The sequence below is a fragment of the Brachycentrus maculatus genome, unplaced genomic scaffold, assembly GCF_059751285.1.
Source record: "Brachycentrus maculatus isolate JH-2025_06_01 unplaced genomic scaffold, ASM5975128v1 h1tg000064l, whole genome shotgun sequence".
Taxonomy (NCBI): Eukaryota; Metazoa; Arthropoda; class Insecta; order Trichoptera; family Brachycentridae; genus Brachycentrus; species Brachycentrus maculatus.
Genome location: NW_028280818.1, coordinates 304,975 through 319,664, shown reverse-complemented (window position 1 = coordinate 319,664; position 14,690 = coordinate 304,975). Strand labels below are relative to the sequence as shown.

Here is a 14,690-nt window from a genome sequence, read left to right as displayed (position 1 = left end):
AAAGATCTGTTGCACGGTATAAAGTTCAATAAGTGGCTTGATGTTTATTTTTAATACATTTTATTATATTTTTAAACTTTAAAAACGACCTCCTAAAAAGTTTTTTTTTTAAATATATTACGATGTTTAAAGGAGTGAGCGATATATGCGTGTGTATAATATGCATGTCTGTCTACATTAATATAAAAAAATAACTACATACTTAATTTACCTTACCCATTTGTACTTCGAGGAAAAATGTATGAAACCAAAAACCCGTGCATCACCGCCGTCCGTTGTCCCTTTGTTGTACTGGGTCAAATGTGTCCATTTCGCGATTTATGCACCGTGCGAAAGTGAGACAATACGTGCGAGGAGTCGAGCAGGCGCCGAGCCGAACTTCGCACGAAACTTGCCGAAGCGCTCACCGGCGCGTACTGCAAAGGTGTAATAAAACAGAAAATAAATCAGTCGAATTTTCGCCGTCGGTTCGTAGTGTCGTCGCTCGTCTGCGCTCTGTGCCGGCATATTATTGTTACGCTAAAAGCACATTTGTAACGAAAAGACAAAGGTTGTAACAATAAAAATATTAAATTACAAAAGTACTTACTTGCCTTCTTAAAGTGCCGTGAATTCAAATCATTCATTCCTGGCAATAAAAACCGCGTGTTCCAATTTTTTTTTGAATTTGACGTTTTGAAAGACGCTCTTTTTTATTATTGTCTGTGGCGAAAGTTTCGGACGTTACGGTTTTTCGGAGTGCCATTTTAAAGTACGGCTTTAAAATATTGTGGATATTTTTTTTTCAGAAAATACTGTGTATTTCATCACACGGATGTAACTTTGTGTGCGGTGATGTCATTGTTCCTTAATCTGGGTTAAAATTTCGTGCAGATCCAGATCAACCTTCAAACGGGTATTTATTTTAAATACGTTACTTAAATTAAAATTGCTGTGGTTTTGAGATTATAATTATTAATATCGAAAAAGTGTTATTTATTTTTATGCACCGGGATAGTAAATAATGTCTAAAACGACTCAAAGCAACACCAAACCGATTTTAACAGAAAAATTCATCATTCCTCAGACGAATGTGTGGAAAATCATTGTATGACAGAATTAAAAACGAGGATATAAGAAAGGAATGTAAGGCTGAACGAGGAATAATTGAAAAGATTAGGAAGAGTTCTTTGCGGTGGTATGGACATGTGGAGCGAATGGATAACGAGAGAATGACTATGAAAATATATGTGGCGAATGTGAGAGGGAAAACAGAACGTGGACGACCGAAAAAGACTTGGCACGATCAGATCAATCAGAACCTAAAATCTGGCGGTGTCAAAAGTCTGCGTAATCGGAGGGCATGTATGACTAGATGTATGGATGTGAAGGAGGCGAGGAGTGTAGATGTATGTAATATAGTTTAAAATAAATTAGTAAAAAAGAGCGCCGCATCGAATCGACGATGTTTTAAATCGATCATGTGACAAGGTGATCAGTTCTGCGCTACAAATTATTGGTTTTATTAATATAATTGACGTGAAACCAGAAGATGTAAATTAATATAAATCGATAAAAAAAACAAATTTTATCCTAATCGAATATCCAAAAAAGTAACGTCATTTAGTTACATTTCTGGGCAAACAAATACACTGCAGCCAGCACTGCTAACTGAATGAAACGTTCAGTATTCAATTATTTATTTATTTTATATCCTCTTCTCCTTCTTCTTCTTCTTTTTATACATCCTCAAAATCTGTCTGTGGTCTATTTGATACCACATTCATAAAATATTATTTATTTACAAATTATATTATTGATAATCCCTCAGTCTTTTCAGTGGATTTTTATTTATATTGGTGTATTAATACTGAAACAGAAATAAAAGTTTTTTTACAACACTTTCAATGTGTCCAAATACTTGTTCACAAAACTGGATTATCTCCAATTACATGAGTTATTTTTCATATTATTTTTTGACATCTCATCAAAGATGAAGAAGAATATGAATAAGTCTGGGCATTTACTGGGCTGACGACCTTCACAGGCTGGTTTAAGTGATGTAAATGCCCAGACTTCCATATTCTTCTTCATCTTTGATGAGATGTCAAAAAATAATATGAGAGATAAAAGTGTTTTTTTTTTAATTAATATTTGTTGCTTTAGAAAATTTTCCTTGACTGTTATGTACAAGGATTTATAGCATATTTAGTTTATATGTCTTAAAAATGATAGAGGATGTGTATAGTTCACAATAAATAAAAATAAAGTTGATCCATAAAAAAAACTAAACAAAATATACAACAACATTTTGAATGTGTCCAAATACTTGCTCACAAAATCTGGATTATCTCCAATTACACGAGTTATTTTCATATAAGAGTATATAAGAGTTTCTGCTTAGTAAAAAGCTTCTTTACATCCCACCAATAGATGTCTCTAGTGAAGTTCTAGTGATTCAAGAACAAGGTTTCTAAATTGGTTCATATATATAGAACTTCCAAGAATTTGAGTAGTGTGGTTGTCAATAATGGGTAGAATTGGTGAATGTTACACGTGTGTAAAGTGATCACTTAAACCAGCCTATGACGGTCGTAAGCCCCGTAAATGCCCAGACTTCCATATTCTTCTTCATCTTTGATGAGGTGTCAAAAAATAATATAAAAAGATACAACAATACGATGGATTCAGTATCTTACATCAATCAAGATTTGTCACATACATAGCTTATTTATTTGTCTTATTCGTCTTGTCACATTTTCCGTAAGACACCACTAAATCCGATAGATCCTTATCGCTCACTCCTCTCAACAACGTCATATATAAAAAATCGTCGATTTTCAGTTGTGCATGTTTGAGGAATGCCCAGAAAATGTGCTATATCCCAGCAAAAGCGGCATATTTTTAACTTAATATTTACCCGCTACAGGGCAGAAAGTGTTGTTTTTGCATTTTGAAGAACGGGTATTATTTTTTATTTTTTTTTAAATATACAAAATATTTTTCAAATTGAGGAAAAGCATTCAGGTTTTACCTAAAAAGATCTGTTGCACAGTATAAAGTTCAATAAGTGGCTCGATATTTATTTTTAATACGTTATTATATTTTTAAACTTTAAAAACGATCTCCTGAAAAATCAAGTTTTTTGGTATATGACGTTGAAAGGAGTGAGCGTTATATCCTTTTGCCTCATCAATTTTTGTCAACTGAACACCCTCTTTCGCACATTCTGTTTCCAATTTAAATCTCTCCTTTTCAAAGTGTAATATTACCGCTCCTTCAATTGATCCTGCAGTCACTTTGTGGTGATATCTATTTTATTTGATAAATACCACTAAATATTAAACTAATTATTTTGACAAGCGTCTTCATCAGGGAAATATGCGAGATGGAAGATATCGTAAGGTGGGGAAGGCAACGAAGGAGACAATGGTGTGCGCATGTGAGGAGAACGGAACCATCCAGACTCCCCCACATTGCACTGCACGACAACTCCAAGGTAGACTACCAAAGAGATGGGTTTACATCTGGGAATCGACATCGCAATAGGCTAATCCCTCTTAAAAACAGGCCACAAAGCCTACACCAAGAAGAAGAAGAATAATAATAAACAATTTAAACAACAGGGTTTTATCATGTACTTTTTTTTAATCATAAAATTGTGATTATTATGCCATTGATAACCTCGTCAGAAATCGAACCGGATATCTTGTACATGGTAGCCACGCGCAGTACACAGTTTTATGTTGGTGTTGTGTAAATTTTAATAAATTAGCAGAACGTTCTCGTAAATATTTAAAACACGAGTTATTACATTTGGAGTGACTTTATAGATTCCGAGAATGCATTCACCTGTGCAAATTATTTGTAACCATAATTTCGTACTATGAAATACGTTCTGTCTCGATAAATGAAATTACCATATAATTATATGCTTGTATAAATTGGTAAGAGGCACATAAGATAACCACCCTTTATCTCCAGTTAGATTTCACGTAATACTAGCTGTACCCGGCCACACGCTGCGGTGGCTCTGTCTGGTCAAATGGAAAAGAAAGAAAAGAGAAAGCACATGTTTAATTTCACATTGTTTGTAGAATAAGCGTCCTTGAAGGTAGTATTTTTACGAAAATGGCGCTATATAAATTATCCAAATTTACTAATATTATTATATCAACACAAAAACATAACGTCACTTGAGATCTACCCAAGCTCCTTTCCCCTAACCGTCAAAATATTTTAAATTTTGTTAAATAGATAGTGTTTTAGTATTAATTAGTCTTAATAAAGAAGCGGTTAGCTTCGAAACCGGTAGACATTATTAGTAAGTTATAATAAAATATTTATCTTTATCTAACCCTTATCCGCAACTAATGGTGCATAGGGCACTGCATCGTATTGACGCAATGTCATCTTGATCGTTAATTATATGAAGGCAAGGTGATCACTCCTGCGTTTCAGGGACCAGTCAAGAGTAATATGAAATAAATATTAGAGTGTTAAATCGCTAATATTTATTCTCACCCCCCCTGGGAATCGAACCTGGGACCTCCAGCACGGCAGCTAAACACGCTGACCATTACACAACGGAGGCGGACGAAAATATTTATAGTGATTTTAAAACAAAGTAACATTTTGATTACTTATATTATTTTTGTCAGTTTTCGAACATTACCCAGGATTCGAACATTTACAGGATTGGGTAATGCTAAGTCGACCCGGATAAACCTAGGTTTACTTCGTATTCTAGCATTACCCGTAACATATACGCAAAGCAGACTGAATGCAGTCGAAATGCGATCCCTCAGACGAATGTGTGGCAAAACGATGTTAGTTAGGTGTTCGAATGATGTAATATAAGGAACGAATGCAAGGCTGAGATAAGCATTATCAATAAAATTAAGAAAGTTGTGTTGAGATGGTTTGGACATGTAAAACGTATGACTGAGGAAAGAACGGTTAAACAAATTTATGGAGCGAATGTAGTTGGAAAACCAAGCAGAGGAAGACCGAGGAAAACTTGACACAATCAGGTATGTCAAATACTTGAAAGCGGCCGGGTCAGGAGTCGTAATAATCGTCGAGTATGTATGAGGAGATGCACGAATGTAGAAGAGGCGAAGAGTGTTTGCAAAGACAGAGTGGTGTGGCTTTTGATTCACGTCGATAATCGTCGAGTATGTATGAGGAGATGCACGAATGTAGAAGAGGCGAAGAGTGTTTGCAAAGACAGAGTGGTGTGGCGTTCGATTCTCTCTGCCTACCCCTGCGGAAAAGCGGCGTGATGGTTAGTTAGTTATACGCAATTAAAGAATGCAAATATCTCGTATGTGTTTAAAATCTACATAACTTAGCGAGAGCGCTTGAAATATTCACGAAAAATTGAATAAATATGAGGCATATGTTTTTTCGTTCTGTTTTATTTTTTTGTAATACTGCAAATTTCGTGGAAATCGTTATCTGAAACGTTTTCCTCCACCGTGTAATTATTATATACGTATCATTTTTATACGAAATTCGATTTCCTTTCTTTATCAGTTGATAATATCTTTTGGGTGTTGTGATCCATTACATAAATACCAATTATATGCAGTTAAGTAAGTATTATTTGAATATATTAAATTATATCAACCGACAATGCAATCTACGCTTTTTTTCCGAGAATTCTTTATGCTACCGACACAATGTCGACAGTCTTTATTTATGCATTTGACTATTATAGACGTTTCGATTGAGTTTAAAAAAAAAAAAAACTAACTAAACTAACTAACCATCACGCCGCTTCCCCGCAGGGGTAGGCAGAGAGAATAGAGCGCCACACCACTCTGTCCTTGCAAACATTCTTCGCCTCTTCCACGTTCATGCATCTCCTCATACATACCCGCCGATTGTTACGACTCCTAACCTGACCGCTTTCAAGTATTTGGCATACCTGATCGTGCCATGTTTTTCTCGGTCTTTCTCTGCTTCTTTTTCCGCTAACATTCGCCTCATAAATTTGTTTTACCGTTCTTTCCTCACTCATTCGTTCTACACGTCCATACCATCTCAACACGCCTTTCTTAATTTTATCGATAATGCTTATCTCAGCTTTGCATTCCTCCCTTATTTCACTATTCGTACATCTATCATACATCGTTTTGTCGCACATTCTTCTGTTCATATGTTTCGCACATATACGCATCATTTTTATACGATTTCCTTTCTTTATCAGTTGATAATATCTTTTGGGTGTTTTTATCCATTACATAAATGCCAATTATATGCAGTTAAGTAAGTATTATTTGAATATATTAAATTATATCAACCGACAATGCAATCTATGCTTTTTTTCCGAGAATTCTTTATGCTACCGACAGAATTTCGACAGCATTTATTTATGCATTTGACTATTATAGACGTTTCGTTTGAGATTTTTTTTAAATATACATTTATTTTTATTATTTATTAAATATAGTTACAATAAAATATTATAATTTAATTCATTTGCTAGACTTTTCTACATTCTAATTTAATTCATTACGAAAATATGCACAGCTGAAAACTTACGATTTTTTGATATATCGCTCACTCCTTTCAAGAACGTCATAAATCAAAAATCGTCAATTTTCAGTTGCGCATGTTTTCAGAATACCCAGAAAATGTACTATATCCCAGCAAAACCGGCATATTTTTAACATAATATTTACCCGCTACAGGGCAGAAAGTGTTGTTTTTGCATTTTGAAGAAAATGCATTGTTTAATTTTTTATTTACATAAACTAAATGTTTTTCAAATGGAGAAATAACCTTCAGGTTTTACCTAAAAAGATCAGATACACAGTAAAAAGTTCAATAAGTGGCTTGATATTTATTTTTAATACATTGTATTATATTTTTTAACATTAAAAACGTTCTCCTGAAAAATCAAGTTTTTTGATTTATGACGTTCTTGAAAGGAGTGAGCGATATGACGTTACTGAAAGGAGTGAGCGATATGTAGTAGCTGTGCGGAATAGTGATTGATTGTAAAATGTCTCTTACATTCATTCCTAATAAACCAAACTAAAGTTCATATTTTTAATAATTTAATTAAAATTTCGCGTTTTTAATTGCGTAGTCCGCCTGACGAATGTTTAGTATTAAAGGTTAAACTTTGACAGGTACAAATTCGTTTTGCCCGATTATCCGACCTTATTTTCGCGATTGTCTATGTATATTTTTTAAACCTCTAAAAGAGCATTAAACTTTTACGGGTACAAATTCATATTATTTTTTGACATCTCATCAAAGATGAAGATGAATATGGAAGTCTGGGCATTTACGGGGCTGGCGACCGTCATAGGCTGGTTTAAGTGATCACTTTACACACGTGTAACATTCACCATTGTTGACAACCACACTACTCAAATTCTTGGAAGTTCTATATATGAACCAATTTAGAAACCTTGTTCTTGAATGACTAGAACTTCACTAGGGACATCTATTGGTGAGATGTAAAGAAGCTTTTTACTAAGCAGAAACTCTTATATTAGTATGTGAGGTCCGAAGCCTGGATTATAATCGCACACATGAGAAACGCCAGAAAATATCATTTTCATTTTTATTATTTTAGCTTTCTTTTTTTTTAGATGGGTGTTGCATTTATTATTTACCTAGCTTATTATGTACAAGGTTTATAGATCATTTAGTGGATTTTTGTTTCTTCTAGCTAATTAAATAAGTTTTTTATTTGAATCTGTGTTGGGAACAGGAGGGATAATCTAGTGTGGGCCAAACAGGAACTTCTAGCTTATAATTTGACCAGTTAATTTATTTACAACGATTTGAGCGTGTCCAAATACTAATAATCTGGATTAGATTTGTGAACAAGTATTTGTACACACTCAAAATGTTGTAGGTACAAATTCGTTTTGCCCATTTTTCCCGCCTTAATTTCGCGATTTTCTCTATGCAAATTCTGAAAGCCTCTAAAGGTGCATTAAACTTTGACAGGTAGGAATCCGTTTTGTTGGCGCGGATCAAACTCGTGCAATTATCATCTTCACCCAGAATAATGCTCCGCGGTCACACCGGTTTGGCGGGAACCTGCGCCATTTTATCATACTACAGCGAAAGGATTGTAGTTTATTTTCATTCAGTAAAAAAAAACACCTCGCTTTGCAGAAAGAAGCGAATTGCAGAATACCTTGTCCATGTTTTGGGAGACGATTAAAACGGATGGGGCAGTGCGTTCAATTAGAATTTTAACTGGTAAAATCTAATGAACTCCACTGTTACTAATATTGAGTGATTATATTGAAATAATTATTTGTCCGCCTCCGTAGTGTAATGGTCAGCACGCTCGGCTACCGTTCTGGAGGTCCTGGGTTCGATTCCCAGAGGGGGTCTAATAAGTATAAGTGATTTTTTCATTTTAATATTTATTCAACATTACCCTGGACTGGTACCTGAAGCGGTGGGCTGATCACCCTTCCTTCATGTGTAAACGATCAAGATAACACTGCGTTTATATGACACAGTGCCCTATGCACCATTGGGGTGCGGATTAGGGTTTTATTATTATTTATTATTATTATATTGAAAAAAATATCATATTCATAAGGGGATATTCGCAAAAACAGAATTCATTCCATCGGAAAGGTCTCGTGTCTCATGGTCTCATATTTTTTATACCATACCCTTACCCTTTTACTCCCTTCCTCACACACACACACACACACACACACACACACACACACACACACACACACACACACACACACACACACACACACACACACACACACACTTCCACTCTTGTTTAATTTTATTTAAAATCTCATAATGTTTTAATAGTTATTATAACATAAATGTGGAACTGTTTACTTGGCTTTTTTATTATTAATGTAACTATTTATTATTATATACTTTTTTAATGTAAAGCTGTACAATTCCCAAACAAATAAAATAAAATATATAAATGTGTGTTCACGCCCGATTTTTTTAAAAAATATAAGAATATTGGATATTTTTTTCTTTTCTACATTTTTTTTCTATTCGAGGTACGCTTCTAAAGTAAGAAATTTCTGAGGTAGATATTAACTATATTATGGTAACATATTTAACATATCGCTCACTCCTTTCAAGAACGTCATAAATAAAAAATCGTCAATTTTCAGTTGTACCTTCATGTTTTCGGAATGCCCAAAAAATCTATTATATCCCAGCAAAAACGGCATATTTTAAACATAATATTTGCCCGCTACAGGACAGAAAGTGTTGTTTTTGCATTTTGAAGAAAAGGTATTGTTTAATTATTTTTTTAAATATACTAGTTTTTTTTTCAAATGGAGAAAAAACCTTCAGGTTTAACCTAAAAAGATCTGTTGCACAGTAAAAAGTTCAATAAGTGGCTTTATATTTATTTTTAATACATTGTATTATATTTTTAAACTTTAAAAACGTTCTCCTGAAAAATCTGGTTTTTTGATTTATGACGATCTTGAAAGGAATGAGCGATATGTGTCGCCTACTTTCAAAATTCGCCAGATCCAATTTTATAAGATTTAAAAATAAATACACCAACTAATCACCACGGTACACCAGTGTGCCGCGGCACACAAGCGGCGGATTTTTTTTAATTGCCTAACGTCCAAGTGACTCCGAAATATAGCCACGGCTTATGCAACACCGCTTATCATGACTCTACTCAGGCTTCAACTTTTTAAGTTTTATAGCCTATGCCCACTCGTGAGTGGATTTACTCTTTTTGTTTAAAGTTACTATAATTTCATGTAATTTATGAGTGAAAATTATAGGCAAAAACACTCGCACAACGAAATGCTTCGGTCAGTCCCCACCTTTAAAGTACCCTACGATTATAGTGTTGCAAGGTTTGTCTCACAGAAAACAGAACTTTTTTTTTTAAAATTACTAATTTATAGTGTCGCCATCTATTATGAATGTTATGTTTTACTAAGTAACTAACTAACTAACTAAGCATCACGCCGCTTCTCCGCAGGGGTAGGCAGAGAGAATAGAGCGCCAGACCACTCTGTCCTTGCAAACATTCTTCGCCTCTTCCACGTTCATGCATCTCCTCATACATACCCGGCGCATGTTAGGACTCCTAACCTAACCACTTTCAAGTATTTGGCATACCTGATCGTGCCATGTTTTTCTCGGTCTTCCTCTGTTTCTTTTCCCACTAACATTCGCCTCATAAATTTGTTTTACCGTTGTTTCCTCACTCATTCGTTCTACATGTCCAAACCACCTTTCTTAAGTTGAGATCAACACACCTTTCTTAATTTTATCGATAATGCTTATCTCAGCTTTGCATTCCTTCCTTATTTCACATCGTTTTGTCGCACATTCTTCTGAGAGATCGCATTTCGACTGCATTCAGTCTACTTTCATCCTTCTTTTGCCAACTCCATGTTTCAGTTCCATACATTAGAGTTGGAACCAGGACTCCGTTGTGCACTTCCAGTTTAGCTAAGTTACTAAGTTATATCAAAATTTATTGACGCTTGCAACAATGAAGTTATAGAAGGTGTTATCTGAGTATGGAGTAAGCAGTAAACTCATCCAAGGCACTGCATCCTTGTACGAGGGTAGCACTGCATGCATTAGGGTAAATGGCTCATTTTCATCCTGTTTTGACATCTCTAAAACACTCGCTCACGCGCGGCGGAATATATATAGAACAAAAAATATTTCAAGTAAAACTTAAATATAAAATAAATAGATTTTACCACAAAGTGAATAATTTCTTTGACTCAATGTTCTTCGGAAAATGATCGACTATCGTTAATACGCGGAAGTTGAAATACAGAAATTGTCCACAAATGTTTTTGCACACTTTGTATTGTTCAAACACAGAACTTCTGTATTTTAAAATTTATAAATATCTTTTCCATGTTTTTACCAAAAAGTCTTCGTTTTCGTTTTGTTTGTGAAATAACCAGCTGTTTGGTTATACATCGTTATGTAAATACTATAAGTCTGGGAATCATCAATATTAATTGGAATTGTCAATTTATAACGATGACAGATTACTAATCAAATCGGCGCACCGCTGATTGCCTGTCGTAACTGACATTTTGAAGAATTTCAGCCAGAAACACTTTTATATTATTATATAAAAGTGTTTCTATATTAGTTTTGTTTTTTTTTGGTGGAACGGCATTTTATATAATAAAATAACAACCATGTAGCTTTTTCCACTTGTGTTTTTTTGACCATTGCCCGGCATTTGGCTGGCTTTAGTGATCACTTTATACTCTTGCGTAATGTACACCATCTGCCCATTATTGCTTATACGTATTGCTTTAATTTTTGAAACCTGTTTAAGTATATGCAATGGTCTCGGATCCTTCCACGCGTGGGTACAATTTTTTATACATTTAGGCCTAGATTTAGGTCATAAACCCTGTAAATACTCCAAGGAAGTGAGTTCCATAGTCTTGTTCTTCATCAATGTTGAGAAGTTAAAATAATTTTGATCAACTTGCCCCGGTTTCCTCCATTCGCCGCCGTCTTGCTAAGTAAATACTATTGTAGAGCCGGAGGTATGTACTTTTAAATTAAACTGCACAAAAAACTCGGAAATCCACACCGATTAGCCATTTTATGTATTGTTCTATTATTAGCAGCCGACTAATCCCACATCAAACATGGCGGGGTTTTCCATAAACAATCTCCCGCGGATTTATTTTTCTATTCCTAATCCTCAATTTGAAATTATTCTTCCATGTGTGTTTGTTTATGCAACTAGTATTTTTCTAATGTTCCGAGAAGCGCGCGTAATAGTCATTAGATAGGTACTTGCACGCTTTTATTTCTGACGTTCGGTACATATTCGAACAAAGCTATTTGATGTAACAAATATTTACGGGTTTTCTGCAAAATTGCCACAAATTTCTCAAGCGTACGCCTATAATTCCAACTGATTCCTGTCGTATTCAATTTCAAGAATTGTATGCACCTTGTTTATCCATGTTTTGTCGGTATTCTATTGTTTCTAAATCCGATAACTGTTTAATACTGCCAATTCGTCTTACAATTTATTCACTTTCTATTTTTTATCATCTAAACACACCTACATACAATTACTTTTACAAAATTGATAAAACTAACATGAATATATTCTGTTTAAATATTTATCTTCTGTAATTGTTTTTTTTTTCAGGTGTGCGCGTAGTCCTCATCGAGTGTTCACCTTTAAAGCGCGTAGTCTATAAGAATTAGCTGGAAATGCCTAAAACAATTTGCAATATTTGTTAAAAACAAACAAAAAACTAAAATTCCGTGTCCATTCTTCCATAATAATGTGCCAAAATACGAAGATATTTGCATAATTTATTTCGTAGACGGTTGGTTATTCATTTTAAAGACATGTCTAATAGTACAATAAGAACCGTGACTGATTCACTAATTTCCCGGAGCAATATTTCGAAAACGTTCCCAAACGATATTGATATATCAAGAAGTTCGCATAAAGAAGTAATTGACAGCGGTTCAATAGCTCCCGCGCTTTCGCGAACACGCTTCACGGATAAAAGAAACAATAGCGGAAAAATGGAAAATTCCCGATTGTACGTTTCAAATCGCCGCAGTCTGTCATTTTACAAAAATGGCGGCATTTCAAAGATGCTTTTGCTGTTTTTGTCTCTCGCTTTGCATTCGGTCAGCGGAGTGTCGTGCCTGATGGATTACTGCTCTACGAATACGTTTCAAACCAACTCGACGTATCTACAGCTGACCAAGGAGGTCACTTCGATAGAGTATGCGGTCGTCAACGACTTCAAGAGTCTGCATTGCTGCGCGAAAGGATACAGGAGCATTGAATGGTGAGTGTTTTTCAAAAGTTGTTTTTTGTCTTTTGTCTATCCGGGATGGTGAAAACGAGAGATGTTGCCTGCAATAGGACAACCAGATAGTATATATAAGTAACAACGATTAAAGAAAACACTTGTTTTTTACCGCTTGAGTTTTATTATAGACTATATGTTTTAGAAGTTAAACTTCCATCATTCAGGTCTATATAATAACTCATATATACATATGAGTTATTATATATGTTATTATAATAACATATATATATATATATATATATATATATTTATTTATATATATATATATATATATATATATATATATATATATATATATATATATATATATATATATATATATATATATATATATATATATATATATATATATATATATATATATATATATATATATATATATATATATATATATATATATATATATATATATATATATATATATATATATATATATGTTATTATAATAACATATATAATAACTCATATGTATATATGGACCTGAATGATGGAAGTTTAACTTCTGAAACATGTAGTCTATAATAAAACTCAAGTGGTAAAAAACAAGTGTTTAATCATTGTAACATGTCTTACCACAAAGTTAATGCCGAAACAATAAATAAAGTATATATAAGTCGTGGGAAGTACATAATTTTTTTAAGTTGGGGGTTAAAGTCATTAGGGTGGAAAATCTTTTTTTTACCGCGATTTTAAGACTTCAAACGTGATTTTTTTTCCACATTTGTAGTATTTTAAAATAATTTTAGACATCACAATTCTCTCTTCCTAAAATAGTTTATGCGTATATTTTCCGATTGTAGCAGTCAAAAGATTTTAATATATAATAAATTAGTTTGAAAAATTAAACACTTGTGTAATATTATGAGTTTTATTTCATTACACAAGACTAGTTTCGAAAACTATAGATGTTTTTATCAACCGGTAATTACAAAAACATGAAAACTTCTGTAGTTTTCAAAACTAGTCGTGTGTAATGAAATACAACCGTGTGGTATATTGTACTAGTGTTTTTTGTTGTTCAAATAACAACAAAGTTAATGGCAAATCAATAAATAAGATATTAAATAGTTCCAAAAAAATTCAACATGGTAAAATTTTTCCATATTTTTTGGTTAGATTAGGTACTGCCGTTCCGGATTATCCGTTACCCTATAATCGGAATTTTTACCTGTACGCATCAATCAAAATGGCCGCTTTCCAAATTTGAACAAATTATCCAGTGACAACGCGATGATGGTCCCTCTGTCATCTGTTCATGACATTTGGAATCACATTACGGAGTAATGTCACTTTAATGTAAAAACTATTAATTTTTTGTGTACCTACACTGCTTGTATCTAGACTTCTGGAGAATCTCTTTTAAATTGGTCTGGATTACGAATGAAACGGCTAATTACGTCTGCGCTGGTCTAATGGACGTTTTTATGTCGCCGCTGCCTTGTTCCTGGCGGGAAAAACTTGGAAATACAATGTCGTCGGCCATCTTATGACGGGGCGTGTTGTTAGCCTTACCTATCTGTGTTGTAAAAACTGCATTGGATGTTGCTTTTCTCTTTGAACACGACATTCTCGTCTCTCAATAAGTCTAAACAGCAAGTATATAGTAAATACAACAATTTAATTGCTGCATAGTCAACCTGAGTAACTTTAAACGATTGCTACGCACATTTCGAGTGTGTCCAAATATTTGGTTTCATATATCGCTCACTCCTTTCAACAACGTCATATATCAATAAAACTTAATTTTGCAGGAGATCGTTTTAAAGTTTTAAAATATAATAAAATGTGTTAAAAATAAATATAAAACCACTATTTGAAGCCACTTTTTACTGTGCCACAGATCTTTTTAGGTAAAACCTGAATGTTTTTCCC

At 33.8% G+C, this 14,690-nt stretch overlaps 1 protein-coding gene across 1 annotated transcript in view; it reads left to right on the top strand.

Annotated features, from left to right (window-relative positions):
• The first annotated feature begins 448 nt into the window (after nt 1-448).
• Nucleotides 449-14,690, top strand: part of LOC148311460 (interleukin-1 receptor accessory protein-like 1-B) — a 121,787-nt gene continuing 107,545 nt past the window's right edge. The window contains exons 1-2 of the mRNA XM_088256606.1: nt 449-895; nt 12,134-12,794. Coding sequence (XP_088112732.1) covers nt 12,340-12,794 — 455 coding nt within the window. The 5' untranslated portion in view covers nt 449-895; nt 12,134-12,339. The remainder of the gene's footprint in view (nt 896-12,133; nt 12,795-14,690) is intronic.